Raw genomic sequence first — 19,971 nt, 5'->3', positions numbered from 1 at the left:
ACACTCTGATAGCAAGAGAGAATTTTATGAAGTAAGGTAAGGCCAGAGGAGACCTGTCTGGAGGTGATGGAAGGGAATCCCATGCTATTTTTGTCAACATACTATTTAATGCAGTGCTACTGGGAACCAACACCTTCCACAACAGCAGTGAGTTGCCACAGGAATGGACACAAGTGGCGCTTCCAGCTGCTCCTGGCATCCCTGGTCATGCAGCTGGAGCAAGACAATTCACACACAATTCTAAATCTGTGCCTAGAATCACTAGGTTGGAAGAGATCTTCAAGATCACTGAGTCCAACCCATGCCCTAACACCTCAAGTAAACCACGGCACCAAGTGCCACATCCAATTTCAGTCTCCAGGCATCACTTCATCTGGCCCATGAGCTCCTGCAGAGATCACACTGGCACACTGAGAGAGAGACAGGCTGTCTCCTGCTGTGCCCAATGCTGGGAGGCATGTCCTGACCCAAGCCTCTGCCCTCTGTCACCCAGCCTGAGCACAGCAGCATCACACTGCCAGCACGGCCACTATACCTGAGGCTCAGCGCCACAGTGGGTGTCAGATGTCTTGTTCAGGGACACTACCAATATAGCTGCATCTGGGCATGAAATGGACAGAAAAAAAAAAAAAATCAGCTGTACCATAAACAGGACATTTACCTAGTCTTTACAAAAGTGTTTTTTTAAAAAAATCTCTTTTTCCTGTCATTGGAATAAGGAAAGAAAGGCACCTTCTCTCTGTTCACACAGGTTCAGAAGATACAAACAGATCCTCTTCCTCTCTTAGCCACCATGATCTTTCCTCTTGCCTCTCTATGAGACTGCCAAAGACCAGCAGTGTTATTTGCCATGGCTGTAGACTCTGAGATTTGCACTGGAAAGTCTGTATGAAGCCCAGGAGAATGTCCTTGATTCTCGTCTTTTCATCCATCTCTCCTCTCCACAGAAGTTTGATGCTCTGAAATAATCTACAGCCTTGCTCCTTCTATTCAGGAAGATAAGGGTGATGCAGGAAAGACAGGCCACAAATTGAATTTTTTGCTGCACTTGTACAATAAACTTCCCCCAGAATAATGAAAAAAGAAAAAAGACCCACAACAATTTGTTTAAAATCATGCTCTTCTATAAAATATTTCACATCACAACAGATAATACTACAATAACTTTACATGTTATGCAGTCTCTGATTTTATTGAAAATTACACTCTAGTAACTGTCCCTTTACCAGGTCCCACAAAAGTTCTTTTAGTACCTATGGTATGCCAATATAATTTTTGTTTCATATATGTTAGGCCATTTATCACAGGATTTTACAAAACATATTTAACCATATGGGAATTCTGAACAAATGTGAGACAATGACATTGTCACTATATAGACCTCATATCACTGATAACAAACCATCCTTTCTGTGTATCTGGACTACTACAGTAACAGAAAATCTACCTTGGGCATCAGAGAGGCTCCCAAGGTCTAATTAGACAAGCTGGAGATCTCACAAGCTAAAGAGGAGATATTGGAGTTTCTGACATGGCACAGCTCCACGGAAGTGTTCCCAATCGTGCAAGATGAAGAACCTGCTTTGCTAGAGCCACAGTTTGCTGAGAGAATGCTCCTGGATGCTCACCACATCTCTATTTCCTACTTCATGGGGGAGCTCACAAGTAGATTGATCAGACTGGGAAGCTCATATCCATCACCACTGTCATTTCCAAGCTGTATGATCCTTGGACTTCTCTATGCTTTTCTCAGATTGTTATATATTAAGAATTTAACGATCCTGTCTGAGTAAGAGGATAAGCTTTATTAAAGCCAGATGCACATAGTTTTAATAAATTTGGAGACACTTTTTTTGGTAAGCTTTCCCTTTTAAGAGGTGTTACACTGAATTTTGCTTTATTAGTTCTATAATAAAATTTTTCTAGCATTTCATAACCCTTTTTTTTTTTCCAAATTCATTGAAGAGAAGGATCATGAGAAACTTTTTTAGTAGCAGAGGTTAAGCCTGAAGCTGATTAATTTTTTGTTCAGCAGAGTATTACTGCTTCCAATAACAGTTATTACTCAAGGCTCCAGAGGGCACTGGTAATAATTAGGCCAGATAAGGCACATAAATAGATACGTGAAAGCAGAAATCTGTCACTTGACATTTAGTATAGCTGAAAAGAAAAAAAATTAATTATTTTCATTTTTGATATATAGACTGAACTTTTTGACTACTGACTAAAAAAATAATCACCTTTTTTTTTTTTTTTCAACATTCAGGATCAATTTCAGATAGAATAAAGCACAAAGTTATTTCCTTAATGTCACATATCTTCTCCTCTAATTCCTCCAGTAGCCTAAGACTGGTGCAGACTACACTGGATGGATGGATAAGATTAATAGGTCACCAGAAAGCAGCCTAATGGGGTAATGTCCTCCCTATAGCCTAGATTTATCTCCCCTAACCTTAAATGAGTACACACATTTAGAACACAATCTGTAACTCTTCAACAGTCAATGAATTGAAAAGCATATTAAGACAAAAATACACTCTGTAGGCTAGTTAAGTTGCTCAAAATTGATGTTCCTCCTCAAATTCTGAAGATGGCTAAGTATACTGGTCTTCCTTTTTAAGCGTCACTCTTCCTTTCTTTTTTATGGATTTAAGTCTACAGCTTCTATAAAAAGTAACAACAGCAGTTAGAGACATATTTTTTTCCTATAATTACATGTTTATTTCTGATAATTCAGATCTTTTCATCACAGACTGAAAAAAGCCAGATGAACAGTTCTTTATTGACAGACACATGCTACGCGTGTTGGGAATTTACAAATCTGGCTGTTGGACTACTGAATTAAATATACTCTTCAGTGACTTGTTGCTGGCTTTTCATCTCCACATCTTGTAATTTTTTTCCAAAAGACTTAAAATGGTATATTTTTATGCAACAGTGTTGTAATTTTCCACAGTAGAAAAATCCAAACTAAAACAAGTAATTTACACAGAGGCTCAAGTTACCCTCTTTGAGCTACTTTTGTTTTACAATTTTACTTTAACACGTCAATATAGATCTGCAAATCAAGCTGTAGCATCCTGGTTCTGTGAATGGTGTTCACATCATTAGTTTGCTGCTGCTTTTGCAGAGGCAGTACAAGATAGCAGGAACTTTTATTACTGTTGTAAACTGGGGTCAATTAGAAAAACCTAAACAATAAATAAAAGGCAAAGCAGTACATATCTTATTTTTCCATGAATATGTTAAAAGTCCTTGCATAGAAATAGTCTCTTGCATAGAAAACCATTGCTAAAAATCTTTGGTTAGTCTGTCAAGGTTTTGTCTGACTTGGACTCTATCAGTTCCTATCCATGACTCTGTTACTTTCCCACTTTTCTGTGTCCCTTGCTGCAGTTTTCTATTCTTTACAGTAGCATTTATTATGAAAGACCTGAGAGGCAGTCCAGCTTCCAGAAATTATCTTTTTCATATAGAATCTTAGATGTTATTCTACTTTAAGCCTCTTCATCTTTCCACCATGGTCTTTGCTGCTCCAAAATCTGTCCAGGCTATTCACTTGAATTTGCTATTATGCAACAAAGCGTTGCTTACAACTGACTTCAGCTGTGTTTGGACCTCCTTATCTCCCCAGATGGTCATCTCTGTTCTTAGGCCAGCTGGCAGCAGACTTGGAGCAAGGCCACCTCCAACTGGTGACCTTCATTTGTGACTGAAGCACTAAGAAGCTATCACTGGGAAAATTTCACGTAGCTTGCAGGTTTAGTTACAGTAGTGAATGACTGCTGGCAAACAAAATGTTTATACAGAGAAAAATCAGAGAGCAAATTGTATACATCACATTAACTGAGTCAGATGGCAGGGGTAAAAATGCTTGAGATTCACCTAAATACAACTAATACTCAATCTTTCCCAAACTGAGCTGCTGCTGAAGAACATGCATAACTTTTTTTTCAACTGTTTTGTGGTTTTAAAGAGAGCTAGGTTGTTTTAAGGTCATAATGCTCACACTACATGGGATAATACTGTCGCTTTAAAAAACAGATAGGAACTCTGGCCATTACATTAACATCAATACATCATTAATTTATTTCTTGGAAGAAGTACATAAATTTCTTTTTTTTTAAATGTGATGTGTGCTTTAAATATGTTTTACTCTGTACTTCACGTTGGGTACCACTTGTCTTGGGTCCAGCTTCCTGCCCTTAAACAGCACACCCTAATCCTGTTCCAGATTAATTTGTAATCTGTGCCACCTATTGCATCATCCAAGACATCCACCAAAAAGAACTGAGCCCTCCTGGAGTGACCCGCTGTAGTTACCAGAGCAGGAGTGCAAATCCTTGTGCACACACCAGGTTTGCTTACGAGACTGCCCCGAGCCTCACAAAAAAAATCAAGCTGTATCTGATATACTAGATCACTTGCTCTGTCACAGAGAGAGAAACTGCTGTGTTTAACTGAATCGGCACAGCCTTCTCCACACTTTCTCTCCATTACTTTGGGAACCCATAAGCTGGCTATTTAACTATTTGCCTTTGAGCCCTCCAGCAGGGAGACGTTCCCTTGCCAGAAACCCATCCCCTCCTTCGCAGCACGACACAGTGCTTCTCCCACAAAGACTGCCAGAAAGAGGCCCCTCAACTGTCCCCCCTTCCCTGCTGTCCCGGTAACTCCAGCCCTTCCCTTGCCCAAGACAAGAAGCGATAACCTCCAACCCACACCCACGGCGCCATCTTCCTTTAACCCCTGCACCGCCACGGCCGCCCCGCCCCTGACCCCGCCCCCTCGTCCCCCTGACCTCGCCCGTCAGTCAATCCGGGCTCGGCCGCGAGGGGCGGGGCCGAGGCGGCAGCCGCAGCCAATCAGTGCGCGAGGTGCGGTTGTGTCGCGGCCAATCGGCGTTTCGCTTGTTCGTGGGTGCGGCGGTCGCTGTCGCTGCGCCCTGCTGTGAGCCGAGGGCCCCGTCTGTCACCGTCGCTGTCGCCGGCGGAGCTGTCGCGGTAGCAGCTGTGCACCCTTAGCCTGGCCTTGCCCCGGAGTCACTGAGGATGAGCCCCCGCGCTGCCCAGCGCGCGTCCCGCCCTGCCCGCCCGAGTCCATTCATCTAGCGACTGGTGAGGGGCGGGCCGGTGCGTCCGGCGGGGGAGCCGCTCGGGGGACGATCCCCTTGTCGGAGGGGTCGGGACGGCGGCGGTGGGCGGCTGAAGGAATGGGGAGAGCTCCGGGCAGGGCAGCCAGGGAGGGTAAAGGGCAGCCGGCCACGTAGGATGGGAGGTGACCGGCTTCGTGGCTCTGCCGCTTGTGTCAATAAGTCTCTTGTATCGCTCCTCGACTACGTGGACGCGTGTAGTGGGAGTCAGGATGGCCCCTTGCCTCTCTGCCTGCCCTGGCCTCTCTCTGGCTCCCTGAAGCACTTCAGAACTTCCCTCACCCTGACACTGGCAGGAGCCTCTTGCCAGGTTTCCTTAGCTGTGGATTCAGGGAACGCCTGTCGTGTTTCTCGCCTTCTTGGAGATATTTGTCTGTTTTTGGTAGCAGCTCGCGGTGCTGCTGGATTAGACCAGCACAGTGAGCGCTGAAGAGGCGAGGTTTCGAAGTTATCTTAAAAGGATACTTCCATGCGGTTTTCCCAGGCGAAGCACAACTCTTTTCTTGGTTACGTGGTTAGTGTAGTTGTCTGTCTTCGTGGAAACTGGTCACAGTTTGTGGTTTACAAAAAACATAATCGCCTACCAACATCTGGTGTGGGTAGTCTGCAATAAAACTGTACCAGAACTTCACAGTTATTTCAAAAACGTCACTTTTTCCCAAAATGGAAAAGTCCTTGATGGATTTATCGGATATAATTTGAAGTGTGGTGAAATTCTAGTGCACACTTGTGGTTTGTTGTGTTTAACTTCCCTTCAGCAATATCTGTTTCAATAAAGCCTGTAGCAAGAGCTTGATGAATTGTGGAAGTGACTGTAGCTGCACTCATTGTACTTTTGTCTATACCGCTTTGTTTCAATTTTTTAAAATATTATTAAGTTATTAAACATAAGCAGTCCTGAGTATTTCTAGATAAGCCCAGCGCAGTACTTCATAGTTTACTGTTTATGTACAATGGTTCTCAACTGAGAGATGTGCTCTGACGTTTGTAGCCGAATTTAGCTACCAATGGTAGTTTGGTCTTTTTTCTGACAGATGTGTCAGCTTTTAATTGGCAGTACTGCTTAGCTCAGCTAGGAGCAACTGAATTAGGGTTGTTGGATCACTGAAGGTCTCGTTCTGATAATGTTTATGCTGTTGTCGCTGTGAAAGAGGAAGTTACAGAAAATCTGGAGAGAGCCTCTAAAGGTTGCTTGTGCTGGGGTCTACCTTGCCCAGTGGTGGCATGGAGGCCCTATCCCAGTAAGTGAAGTAAAAAAGTAGCCTGGATGTGCCGTGGCCCAAGGGACATAGTGGGCAAGGTGGAATTTGGTGTGTTTCAAAGCAAGTTGGTTTTCCATTATAGCTTTACTTCTGGACAGGTCACATTTATTTGTAACTTGAGCAGTTTGCTTGTTGTCTAGCCAGTTTTGAGAGCCTCACATGCATTCAATTTGTCATTTGAAAATCCTTCCTGACATATAATCTGAGTATTTTATGAAATTTGAATGAATGACTACTTTACCCTCTGTCAAGAGTAAAATGGACTGGACTTTTGATTTTTCTTCTTTGTGTAACAGACACCTTATTCAAAGGCTCTGGGTGGTCTGCTGAAGTCACAGCTGAAGGAGAAAAGAGATCCAATTTGCTTGTACTCAGCAAATTGTTCCATAAACATTGTGATATCCAGTGATTCTTTCCAAGTTTTTCTCTACTTACTTGCTTCTCTTGAAACTTGCTATCTGAACTAGAAGCAGGACTCTGTCTGATATTTTGTGAATTGAGGAGAACAGAACCCTTGTTTTTGTGTCTCAATGCTCCTGTTATATAGTCAAGAAGAAGTTGCTTTTGTAAAGGTCTCTCTGTGGGAATTTCAGGCTGCTAAACCACTTTTAATTACTGCATAACTTAAATTTGCCTGTTTTTTCCTTGTACGTTCAATCGCTTTTCTCCCCGCAAAATACATTTTGTGTTCAAGGGGTTGGAAAGTGTAGATTTTTGCCCATTCAACAAATGTAAAAGGAATTTCTGGACAGGTTAAACTATCTGTGGATGTGTAATCCGAGCAGAAATTAATAGTCTAACTGTTCTTTAAAGGAGAATGTACTACCTGTACCCGAAAGGTGTGCTTGCTTTGTATATCTAGGAATTCATCTGTGTTTCCTTGAGGATGTCTTGCTTAGTGCCAGTGCTAAGCCTGTTACATTACTACCTAGCCTCAATTTTCTCGTCACTTTTGGTAGATTCTAAACTGTTACTTTAGTATGCATTAGTGAAAGTCATCTTTAGGTAAGAATATAATCAATAGAAAGTACTGGAAAAATGGTAACATGATAGCAAATTCCCATGGCTTAATTTCTGTAAGCCTTTTTTTATTAGCTTTCTAATCAAGTAGTCTGTGTAGTGAAGCTTGCTTTGGGTATAAATATTTTCAGGGTTTCCATACTGTTATGGTTACAGATCTTTTGTGATGTTATGAAACAAATGCAAATGGACCAAAGAGGAGAAATGTCAGCATGCTTGTTTAAAAAAGAACCCCTTTCCATTCCACACTGGAAATATTTAAGATACTGCAATGCCCTTATAAGGGTGGACTTAACCTTCCTGAAATGTGTGGCGTTGCCAGTCATTTCTCACTTCACTTAGCAACTTACTATCAAAAGGAAAAGAAAATGAATTTAGTACCTTCAGAAAAGCTATATTATTTTTACTTATTCTTTTTTAAAGGGAGGATGTCAAGGTTGACAAGGAAAGCACTAGGCTTCTTTTATATGAAAAATAAAAAACATTAGTTACTTCTTTTTTAGGAGAGTCAAATTAGGGGAGCTAGGTAATTTTTCACCATGTGCATTTTAGTTGTGACTGATATTTCGTAAAATTAGTAGCACTTAAAAATAAGTTATTAAACTCTGAGAGAAAAGCAGTGAATGGAATGAAGTTATGCCAATTCTAAGGTCTTGAGAAATATGCTTTTATTAAAGGATGGGTTTCAGGGCTATGTGACTCATTTGACAATTGAGTTACTTTAATGCAGTGCACATTGAAGACGCAAGTCCAGCAATCTGTCTTTGAGTGGCACTGAATTCTGAGTAGCTGAATCTCTTCTGTTTTCTCTTTCACTTCCGTGTAAGACCATTGCCTGTATTAAATGAAAAAAGGCACAACAGCAGCTGCCAGCCACTGGCTTGGTACCAGTACCCACATCCATGTCAGTCAGATTTTGGTAGCTCTAATACTTGAGTATAAGACAGGTGGGAGTTACAGAATCAAATCAGACTGGATGCTGGAAACTGACATTTAATGTCGACACTGCTAACCACGAGGCAAGGGTTGGTTGTTGTTTCCTTGTACCTCTGAGCCAAGGGCACCAAAACCTCTGTGGAAATGCTTTCTGGAAAAAGAGAAAATTTGGAATACATTGATAGTGAATACACAGAGAGGTTTCTGGAACTTCATAGTGGGAGGCTGCCAACTCTGTTTGCATTTCCCACATTTTGAGATTTCATGTCTGCTGTTTGCAGGAAGTGAAATCTATCACCATCATCCTTAGTCACAAAGGTATTTGTAGAATCTTTGTGCACTTCATACTCAGGAGAGGTGTGACAGCTTTGATTTTTGTAGTGGCTTCTTCAGAGAAACAGATTTTTCAGACATCTGCAGTAGGTAGAGAGCTGCTTTTTCAGTTGTAGGAGTTCTGCCTCCATAGGGTCAGATGATACATCTGACACACTCCTTCTTGGAGGATGTCTGACAGCTCTGGTGCAGTGGTGCTTTGCCTTCTCTGAGGGGGAGAGCTGAGTGAGACAGCTCTACCTACCCACTTGAAGAAGGCAAGGTACCACAAACACTTTCTTGCTACTAAAGAATTGCTTCCAAATTGGTTTCAGTCTTTTAAATTTTCCTGGGCCATGTACATGTATAATAAATAGCTCATGTCTCTGAGGGTTAGAAACCCACTTGCTGCTGAAATAAAATGTCTTTGGGGTACTCTGAGCACTGCTCTAATTCCTTCATTTTTTGTGACTCTTTTCTATAATGTTAACTGGGAATCAATTCTTTAAAATAATTTCAATTGCAAATAATACCTACTGTATCATAAAAATGTTACTTATTTAGCTTTAGCATTAGGAAGACACTGGCATTATAATATGGATGTGATTTGTGCTGAGAAGCCTACAGAAATATCTTCAATAATCAAAAGCGTACAGTGTTCTAGGTCATCTTGATTCAAAGTTTAAAAAATGCTGGTGCTTCCTGTTCTATGCTTGCTTTAGGTGCTCACTGTTCATGAGGGACTCCATATACTAGAAGTAAGCATTTGGCAGCAGAAAGGTTTTCACACAGACCTGAGCATCAATCCGTAATCTGAAAGTTGTAAGATTTCTGGTAGGACTTCCTTTGTGTAACAGTCAGTTCTGATTATCACCCTTTTTCAGATATTGTTATAATGTGGCAGTGTTTATTGCCAGTGTGACAGCCTTAGTTGTGGGGCGGTGAAAACTTGATCTACAGCCTTCCGTCTTGAGCTCAGGGTATATTTATCAATCTACTAATATAGTATCTAGCTTTGTAATGTTTATAGTAAAGGCTGGTTTAGAATGACTTATGAAGAAATAATTCAGTAGAGTCGGGTTTCACATAGCTGCAGTAAATGTCACCATGATGGAGTTAGTGTGTGATAGGCAGGCTTGTATTTCTGTTTACGAGCAGACTTTTTATTTTTTTAATGTTTGATTTGTTATTCGCATTATTTTGGTATTTGATAGGTTGGAGCTCAGAAGCCTTCAGTAATTTTTTGTCTGGCTTCTCTGTTCTTTTCTTGTAATGGCACAAGTCTCAGGATTTGTTTTCTTCTGGATCATTTTTTCATGCATTTCAGTGCCTTAGATAGGTGTGGATCTGCACAAAGGAAGGTGTAGCACAGGGGACAGACAGCAGGACTGCTTTCTTGGGCGGTGGTACCATTTCATACCATGTTAACATATTAGCCAACCTAATTTTATGTCTCCCCTGAGTGATTTTTCTTAATGTTCTTTTTATCTTTACCTTTATTTTCCTGTGTAGCACTGATAGTGTTTAAACAATGAACTGTATTTATGATGTGTTTTACAAGGCATGCGTAAAATTTTTACTTCTTCCACAACATAATTCTATTGCCTAGTGTCATATTGGTGAAATGTGTTAAATTTTTCCTGTAGATCGCAAAATGTTTGGGGTTTTTTGTAGGTTTTTTGTTTTGTTTTAGTTTTTGGGGAGTGTTTTGTTTTGTTTTTAATTATTAGTTTTAGAAGGGTGTTTGATCTGCTGGCGGTCTGAGTGTGCTAATAGTTACCTATTACACTTTGATTCATTGGAGCAACAAGTCAAGCTATGTTCTTGAAATCAGAGCTTTTTTCCAAACCTGTTACAGTGATTTACTTCTCTTTATTGTCTGAAGCATGAGAATGTCAGAGGACGAAAGTCCACACACATATATGATAAATTTCTCGTGTTACTGCAGAAGTTTGTATGTTGTTTGGAAAATGCCCTGTAGAGTGAACTGGAGCTTGCTGTGACAAATCTAAGCTGAACAGTTGTGGTCAGTTCTAGTCTTGGAAGGATTTCTGAGTGCTACCCCTGGTTTGGGATGAGGGACTAAGTTGAAGTGAATAAAAAAATTTATTTTTTTTTCTTCTTCATTTGCCTGCTCTTTGAACTTGTTTTGAAGGTATACACTGAACAACTTCCAGTCTGTAGGTTTGCATTCTGAGTATTGTAACCCTTCTGAATGAGATGGAAAAGTAATTGTTGAAGGCTTTGTTACAAGAGATTTAAATAAATACTCTGGACTGGAGTTTTTTTTTTCTTGAATGTTTAGATTCCATTACTAATATTTGCTCTAAATTGATTGCTTGAAGCTTTGTGGAAATCTTGATTCTTAAAACAGGAGGAGGACTAGATTTCCCTTTTCCAAACAAAGTCATATTTTTCTGATGTCTCTTTGCAAATAAAGATATAAAGAAAATATGGTTATGCATTCAGTGGCTGAAAAGCAATGGAAGCTAAGCTCAACCTTTTTGATGAAGTTGGGGTCAAGGAGTAGGATGTGAACATTTGTAATGACTGCTAAGCTGAGTAGGATGGGGGACTTGTGTTTGTTTTGTTGTGGTTTTTTTTGTGTGTGTACTTGTCTTATTCCCACCTTCTCTCCCGTTCCCCACTCTGAGGGTTTGTTAACCTTTTTAGTTTTATTTCTTTAGCTTTCAGGATGTCATTGTTCAGCTTCTCTTGCACTATTTACTTGTGGGTAGAAAAACTTTAAATTGCATTTTGCACAGTGAACAAGAACATGAACTCAATACTGTTACACTCAGTTTGAAACTTTTATCTGGAAGACTGAAGTGTGATTTTTGGGGGGTCTTAATAGTTCACACTAAATTAGTGATGCATGTAGTGATGTATGTAGTTCACTTTTTCTGTTTTCTGGGTTTGTGGTGATTTTTATACTGCAGTCTGCACTTCTTGTGACACTTCTGATTATAACTGCACACATTTCATAGGCTAGGTGAGTGCTTCTGTTAGGCCTCCTTAACTTTTGAGAAAAGGGATGCCAGAGAAAGATGTATATGCTAAAGATAAATATGCACAGCTAAGCAGAAGTGCTGTATGCCCCCGACTGTGAATATATTTTCATGAAGAATTCTTATTTTTGCTTCCTTTTCCTTCTTCTTTCTCCGTTACCCCTTCCAACTTAGACTTTCATTTCTTCTTGCCTGTTTCAGGAGATTTAGACCTTAACCTTGCATGAGTGCTGAGAGTCTGAATTTGTGTCTCTTGTCCAAGCTGCTTTTATTTGCTTTGATGTCATCCTCCATCCCGCCTTTGTGAGCAGCTCTGGGAGTGGTGGAGAGGAGCCTTCCTATTGATTCTGCAGATTAGTATTAGTAGGGACATGGGTGGGCATTCAGGCCAGGGAAGAGAAAGTGGGACATAATCCTTTTATTGCAGTAGCTGCGGAGAGTGGTGGTCCCTCCTTCCTTCTACCGTGTTAGTAACAATGCCTCTGTTAGCCATGGCCTACTCAGCAGCTGAGGGGAATTTTTGGTGAATGGCTTCCCCCCTCATGCAGTCTTTTAGTTCAGTTGTTGCTTTCTGATCACAAAGTAATGATACAATTAGACACTAAATAGTTAGGATGCTGAGGACCCTGAGGCTGGGAAAGCAAAGTTTTTTGGATCTAGTTTGCTTTGTAGCCTAAACAATTTAAATCAAAGAAAGGTAGGAGGTGCCTTTGGAGGCTGGGGTGGGGAAGGGAGTAATGCTTTTTTAAGCTGACTAAATGTTTGCATATTAGCTCAGATGGCATGAGGCAGGTCAGTCAGCCCTTGTCACATTGTCTTGTCCTGTACTTGATAGTTTGATATGCACTTAAATCTGTACAGTTGCAGGGGAAAAGGGTTTTTGTTAACTAATCTGTTCTGGTTTGTTCTCTTTCAGGTCTCCCTTGCAATTATGGAGTTTTAGAAGAATAAGGTAGTGTGGAGGGGGAATCCCCCTCTGCACTCTAGAGGTAGTTCACTTTTGGAATTTTCTATGGACAAGAATATTTGTTATAGAAGATGGTGAAATAAGACTTCTAAAAATATATATTTATAAATATTTATTTGGATCAAGTGCCAAACATAACAGTACAAAGATTTCTAATGGCAGCTCAATAAACTTGGATTTACATCCTTGGAATTACAATTTTTCTAAGGCACTGTGTTGTGTCCTGAGTTGGAGTGCCTTGATACACTTAAGGGCTGTTCCCCTTAAGGAGAAGAGCAGCTTTAGAAGTGAAGATGAATTCTTATATGCCAGAGTGCACTTCAAAGTGTCGATCTCTACAGCATGCTTTGGATGTTATTTCTGTAGTCACCAGAGGAAGTGAAGGCCAGATCAAGGCCTTTCTCTCTTCTTACTGCTACAATGCTGCAACTATCAAAGATGCCTTTGGTAGAAACGTTATACATCTTGCTTCGTCTTGTGGCAAAAAAGGTGTGCTGGAGTGGTTGGCTGAGACCAAAGGAGTGGATCTCTTGGCAAAAGACAAAGAGTCTGGATGGACAGCTTTGCACAGAAGTATATTTTATGGATACATTGATTGTGTTTTGTCATTACTGAAGGTGAGTCATTTGCAACTGTAGTATTCCTTGGCATCTAAAATTTTTAGAGTTGTATTGCTTATGTAAAAGTGTGTTTTTAAACTTTACTGAAAGCCTCTTGAAGCTTGTCTTAATACTGTGTTCAGATTCCAGTGCATTGATTTACTTGAAAGTTGTCTCTGTTCATACAGATGTCTGCCTTTGCCCATGCAGAATCAGCACTGAGTAAGGATCCCTGATTAATTGTGGGCTTCCTTGAAGACTTGTTTGTGTGGATGATATCGGGCTCAGGAGCTTAAAAATAAGAGAGCGATCAGACTAAAGATACTCTGAAAATAGACCCTGCAGTAATTATATCAATTGATGTTAGAGAACACAAAATAAGGGAAAATTAAATGGAGTTATAATTAGAAATTAGTGTTATATTTAAGAGATAAAAAATTCAAGATATGGAGTATTCTGTTAAGTGAATCTCTATTTCATTAGTATTTTAAACCAGGGCTTTTGCTCAGTCTCCCCTGTTTCTTTCTTGCAATTGCTGTTTCTTCCCATCCACTTAGCAAGTTGTATATATTTTGATTGATCTTCCTTCTGTTCCTCCTTTCACAAGTAGAGCAAAGGGAAGAGGTGTTTGTTTGAGATGTTCAGGGTCTCTTTAACCGTGTGAGAAAATGAAATATTTGCGGTTCACTGTTGTTTAAAAACAAACATTTTAAGGCAGAGAATTTTCCATTTTGAATGCAATCTTTTAAAATTTCAGTGACTAGTCATTTGTAGACATAACTCTCTGCTTTCTACAAGACTTCAAACAGAAAGATGGTGGACTGGTAGTTTCTTATTCTTAAAGGTCTGATAACTGTAAAATATTTATTTCGTGTGCTGTCCCCTTACAGAATGGGAAGCTTTCATTAAACTTGAAAAAAGTAGATGTTTTTATAACCACTGTACTTATGATTCAGTTCTCTAGAAAACTAGAAACTGTACATGATATATGAAAAAGTATTCAATCCTCTAGTGCCTGTCTGTATCTTTGATATTTGCTTACAGGAGGCCTGTACAGGTTTTCCCCAATGTCTTTTACTTTTCTGTCATTTACATAGGTGAATGAGATTTTTTTTTGCTAGTCATATCTGCTGATATCCTTCTAAGAAGCAGAACAAAACAACTTGTGGAGGGTGCTCTCTCTTCCAGTTCCTTAACTGCAGTCTGTCTACTGTACTGTGTTATAAAATGATATATTCTTAAGGTATTATAGCAACAACAGGAACTGATTATAGAATAGAATTATGAAATAGCTGAGATAGAAAGAGGTCTCTGAAGGTTGTCTAGTCTAGCCCCCAAGCTCAGGCTAGGTCAGCTAGAGCAGGTTGCTCAGGACTGTGTCCAGTTGGATTTTGAGCAGAGCATCAGACATCTCTGTTCCAGTGTTTTACAATCAGTGCAATTAAAATGTGTTTTAGATTTAAACAGGATTTCTTATATGTTAGTTTGTGCCCATTGCCACTAGGTATCACTGTGATTCCTACTCCTCACCTCCAGTCAGGTATTTATTCTGTATGATAAAACATGCTGTCCCCTTCCCCCATCCCAAACCTTCTCTAGGCTAAGCATCCCAGCTCTCTCAGCTTCGCTTTGAATGTCAGATGCCTCATTACTTTCATGGTCTTTTGCTGAACTTGCTCCTGTATGTCCTTCTCTGTCTGGGAGTCCAGACCTGAACTCAGCACTCCAGCTGTGGCTTGCCAGTGCTGAGTAATGCTTGCTGGCAACACTCCCACCTGCAGCTTTGGATGCTTTCACCATTCTTAACTCTGAGCTTGCTGGCTTGTGGTCATCTGTGGTCTAAAAGAAGCCTAAGTCCTTTTCTACTATGGTGCTTTCTAGTCATTCAGCCTCCAGCTGTACCAGTTTACCAGGTTGTTCCTCCCCAGGGCCAGGATTTTCATTTCCCTTTGTTGAACTTTGTGTGGCTCCTCTCAGCCTGTTGGTTCAGCCTGTCAAAGTCCCTTTGAATGTCAGCACAGCCCTCTGACTTATCAGCCACTCCTCCTGGTCTTGTATCATCACCTTTGCTGAGGGAGCAGCACTCTAGCCTATCATCCAGGTTGTTAGTCAAGATGTTAAACAGTACTAGCTCCTGAATCAGCCCCTGGGTTCCTAAACTAGTGTGGATGAATGACTTCTGCTGCGGGCTGGAGGCAGTCTTGGCTTATTTGCAGACTGTATCTAACTACAAGATTTGCCACTCAGCCATAGGAGTTTGTTTTCACAAATTCAGACCATGTGAATATCCTTGCAGCCTCTGTCTGCTTGTGAATATTTTAAACAATTTCCAAAATGAAGAATATCCAGCTATCTAAGTCATAAAAATAGATCAGTCTTTTCTGTCATATGGTAAACTAATCATTGCCCTGTTGCACTAGGGTTGTCTTTTTAGTTTGGAGAATGTATGCTGTTGTTCTTCTAGGGAACATTTTTCTAAATGAAATTGTATCTAATGTGTTCCTGTTACGTGTGAGGTTTTTCAAGGTTTCCTTTGTATTAGCTATGACCTCAGGTACACAGGTACAGCCGTGTTGGCCATTAGGTTCTATTTGAGGACATCTGGAGTTCTTCCATTTTGGAAGGTGATTGATCGCACTAGACATCCTTCCTAAAATCAGTGCTGCTGTAGCAGCACTCTGTTGTATTGAGAAAATGGTATTTTCAGAGATGGTCTGTATCTAAGTTCTAAAAGAATGACCTGTTCATGCTTTCTGCTTCTGAACATTCTCTAGTGCTCTCTTTCCTGGCTGTTTGTGACCTTGCTTTTTCTCAGCAACTGTGAAACTCTGTTCCTTGCTTGTTTTCAAAGTAATAGTAGTTTGGGTTTCTTTTGTCACTTGTCTAGCTTGTCAGAACTGATTCTGTAGAATGCCAGTTTAAGAAAATGCATCCTTTGAAGATGGTAAATTAATTTCTGGTGAATGCTTGCTATTCTTAGATGTCAGTGCTTTATTTTCACATCTGTTTCTTTTGTGTTTTGCTGGTTACAGTTTATTGCACAGTCTGTGTTGAGACAATAAAATCCATGTTAATATATCAACAAGATGTATACATGGCAGAACAGATTTGCAATGTTTTTGGTTTTTTTTTTAGATTTGCTTACAGTTTACTTGAATCTGAAGTTGTTTTTTTATCAGTATTACACTTCAATTGAAGATGTGTTTTGTTTCTTAGAGATTTACCTGGTTTACTTGAAGCCGTGCAGTTAAAATTAACTTCAGTTCTTCTCATCTCCTCTTTCAGCATGGCGTTAGTCTGTATGTTCAGGATAAAGAAGGCTTATCAGCCCTGGATCTTGTGATGAAAGATAGGCCTATCCATGTGGTGTTTAAGAAAACCGGTAAGAAATAAAATAGTTTAATTTATATTTTGCAATGAGATCTGTTTCAACAATATATTAATGGCATGTACCAGTGTATGCAATATTTTCTGTTTTTAATTAGGACTTCATAAATTGTTACATGCCTGATGCTTATATTGATCATCTGTACAATATTGTTGGAATATTTGTCGTGGCACCTTACTTCTTATAATGTTAAATGTTTTTAAAGTTCAGTTTTAGGTAAAAAACAATTCCTCTTCAATTTTTAGATAGAAATAGCAGCTGTTGTTTTTTGAAGTGAATGTGCACAACACTGGTAAATGACAAGCTTCTAAGAGGATCTTTTTCATTACACAGATCCCACAGAAGTCTACACCTGGGGAAACAATATAAATTTTACTTTGGGTCATGGTGGTCAGCAGGGTAGACATCATCCTGAATTGGTGGACCTTTTTCCTCGGAATGGCGTGTATATTAAACAGGTATTCTTAAAGTATTACATAGGCACATTTCTTAGTGAGGGATGTGTAAGGGGGAAAAAGTAACCAGTTAAAGGAGTTACCAAGTGTTGAAGATTTCTATGGAAAAAGCAGTTCTTGGTGCCTTCTCCTCTCTGCCCACCTCCTTACCTCCCTGCGACCCCAATCACCATTACTGAAATTGTGGGTCTCTGTTTTGGTGGGGAGAAGAGGGGGTTTTATGCGATTTACTTTGGATATATGGCTTGTATATCATTAAATACATTTAGAATCTTGATACTTCTGTAATTGTTTTGAGCTGCCGACTTCTGGTTCAACTCCAATACTGAACTGAAGTGGAATGACGAATATACTTGGTACATGTTGAATTAAAATTCATATTGTGTTCAAAGCAGCATACACTGTTAAGCGCATTACATGTAGCAGTACCTTTGTCTCTAATAATTTCTTGTGACTTCAGCTGGAGAATATTTGAAAGTTAAAGTACAACTTGAGCAAACATTCAGGGCAGACAGTCTGTGCTGCAGTCTTAACGTGTTTTCTTTGGCATTTCTGAAGCAGCATCATGGACCTTAAAATTCAATCTTTGGAGTTTCTGTTAGCCTATGGGGCCATGCTTGATCTTATTTTAATAAACTGAAACTGTTGATCTCTTAAAGTAGGTTAAGGCAGTGCATAATGTGTTCAAAGCAAGTATCCTTTTAAGTATCCTATGATTTAATACCAGTATCTTGTATTTTCATGAACATATCTTTATTAAAGCAGAACTTCTTCACAAAGTACTTATGGCAGGTGTTTTCAGATTACAGGAAAATTAACTTGTCCTGTGTTGCCTCTTCCCCATCCATTTTTTGCTCTTGTTTCAGGTGGTACTCTGCAAATTCCACTCTGTGTTCCTTTCCCACAAAGGCCAAGTGTATACATGTGGACATGGACAAGGAGGGCGCTTGGGTCATGGTGATGAACAAACATGCTTGGTATACTGTCTTGTGTTATTTCTTATAGTCTAGTATGATGTTTCTTTTATTTCTAACAAGTCTGAAAAGGGAATTAGTTTCTATCAGTGTACTTTCAAAATGAGTTTGCCGTTCATTTTAAACCAAACCCCTTGCTTCTCACCAAGTAACGGAAAAATTTCTTCAGTGCTAACAGTGAGGTGGCAGAGAGTAATGTGCATTTAATTATAGCTTAACTTCATAGCTAGATGCTGCGGTCAAATTTGTATTCTGGTTCAGTTGATTTAAAGGCCAGCTGATGCTAGATAAGTGGAAGCAAATATTTTTTGGCAGAGAAACAGCAGTACAGTAATGTGAAGGTGTAGTGGCAGGAAGAGGGATGGTAGGGTTGCTTTTTATGCAACTCAAGTGAAAAGTCACTGGTCATTTCATTTGAATAGTACATTGTTGCAATGCACAAAACTAAAATTTAAGAAGACTAAGATATGATGACAATGCAATTCTTAGACTTAAGCATCTTATCCTACCTCATAGTGTACATTTATCTTGCAGTACAGTAATTTAAAAAATATTTTAATATCAAATAGCTGGTAGAAGTTGATATTCTGTTGCTGAATGCTGTAGTGGAGACTGGAGCTCTAATTAATTTTTTTTTTAAAGAAAGTAATTCTGTTAGGATTTTTTTTCAAACTACTTTTTAAAATTGTGATGTTATATAGTTGAATAAAGGAAAAGTCATGTTAGAGTGCATGAAGATTCAAAGATACAGAACTGCTTCCTTATTCTGTGAAATTTCATTAGGATTATCCTGTGTAGGAGGGAGATAGCTTTAGTGTTTGTGGTATTTAAAATAGAATGCAATAGTTAATATTTGTTCAGCTGTCCTGAAAATGTTTCCAATATGATTCCAGAACAGGTGGTTTAAAATTCATCTACCCTGATAGCAAAGGACATTTCCCTGGTAGCATTTCAAATTAAAGTAATTCATCTTACTGCACTGGATGTGGTTGTTATGTTAATGAGTGTGTTGTGTGTTCAAATGCATTTTATTTTTATTTCAATATTTGGTTGTGACTTCTTGTTGGTGTAACTTTAGTTTCATAGGTGGCCACTGGTTAATAACAAACCGGTATGCTTTTATATCAACTTTTTTTCTCCTGATTCAGGTTCCAAGACTTGTGGAAGGCTTAACTGGTCATCAGTGCTCCCAGATAGCAGCAGCTAAGGATCACACTGTTGTTCTAACAGAAGATGGATATGTTTACACTTTTGGTTTGAATACTTTCCATCAATTGGGTATTCTTCCTCCTCCTTCTAATTGCAGTGTTCCTAGACAGGTAAAAGTAACATCAGTCAAAGCTTAATTGTTTGGTGGAGTTGTTTTGTTTTTTCTTAACATAAAATAAAATAGGAAGATTATAAAAATAACTCCTAAACATTTCAGAACAGCGAAGTTTAATGTGAGTTCAGATAAATCTTGATTCTGTGTTATCAGACATTTCAGATCTTAATTGTATTCTGATAAATGTCTTAGTTTGTAGCCTGAACAATTACCAAAATTTGTAGTGTGAATTATGATACAGGGTGCAACTGCCAAAACCCTTTTCTTTCCTCTTCCCCAAATTGTTCTGTAGCTGAAATATTAATAGGTGTGTATTGCTTGAGAATCATGCTCGTATCTCCTTTTGAATCATTGGATGGCACTCAGGGTTTGACTGTTATGTCCATTGCTGGAAGCACTGAAGTCAGTGCTTTGGGAAGAGTAGTGACAGGGAAGAGGGGGTACGGGCATCAGCAACTTAACTATATTTCTGTGCCTTATCTCAAAATTTAATTTTTTTTGTAAGTAAAGAAGCTCTAACTTCATCTGAAGTAGAAAAACATGGCACTATCAGTGTTGTGAAAGTAAAAAAGAA

The 19,971-nt window shown here is 39.5% G+C and overlaps 1 protein-coding gene across 2 annotated transcripts in view; it reads left to right on the top strand.

The window, feature by feature from the left end:
- Nucleotides 1-4,917: 4,917 nt before the first annotated feature.
- IBTK (inhibitor of Bruton tyrosine kinase) overlaps nt 4,918-19,971 on the top strand; it is a 55,569-nt gene continuing 40,515 nt past the window's right edge. For both annotated transcript variants that reach the window (XM_058835261.1, XM_058835260.1), the window contains exons 1-6: nt 4,918-5,117; nt 12,607-13,274; nt 16,542-16,638; nt 16,978-17,102; nt 17,966-18,076; nt 19,222-19,392. In XM_058835261.1, coding sequence (XP_058691244.1) covers nt 12,951-13,274; nt 16,542-16,638; nt 16,978-17,102; nt 17,966-18,076; nt 19,222-19,392 — 828 coding nt within the window. In that variant the 5' untranslated portion in view covers nt 4,918-5,117; nt 12,607-12,950. The remainder of the gene's footprint in view (nt 5,118-12,606; nt 13,275-16,541; nt 16,639-16,977; nt 17,103-17,965; nt 18,077-19,221; nt 19,393-19,971) is intronic.

This window comes from Poecile atricapillus, chromosome 3, assembly GCF_030490865.1.
Source record: "Poecile atricapillus isolate bPoeAtr1 chromosome 3, bPoeAtr1.hap1, whole genome shotgun sequence".
Taxonomy (NCBI): domain Eukaryota; kingdom Metazoa; phylum Chordata; class Aves; order Passeriformes; family Paridae; genus Poecile; species Poecile atricapillus.
Note: the sequence above shows the minus strand (reverse complement) of the source record. Positions and strands in the feature narration are given on the sequence as shown.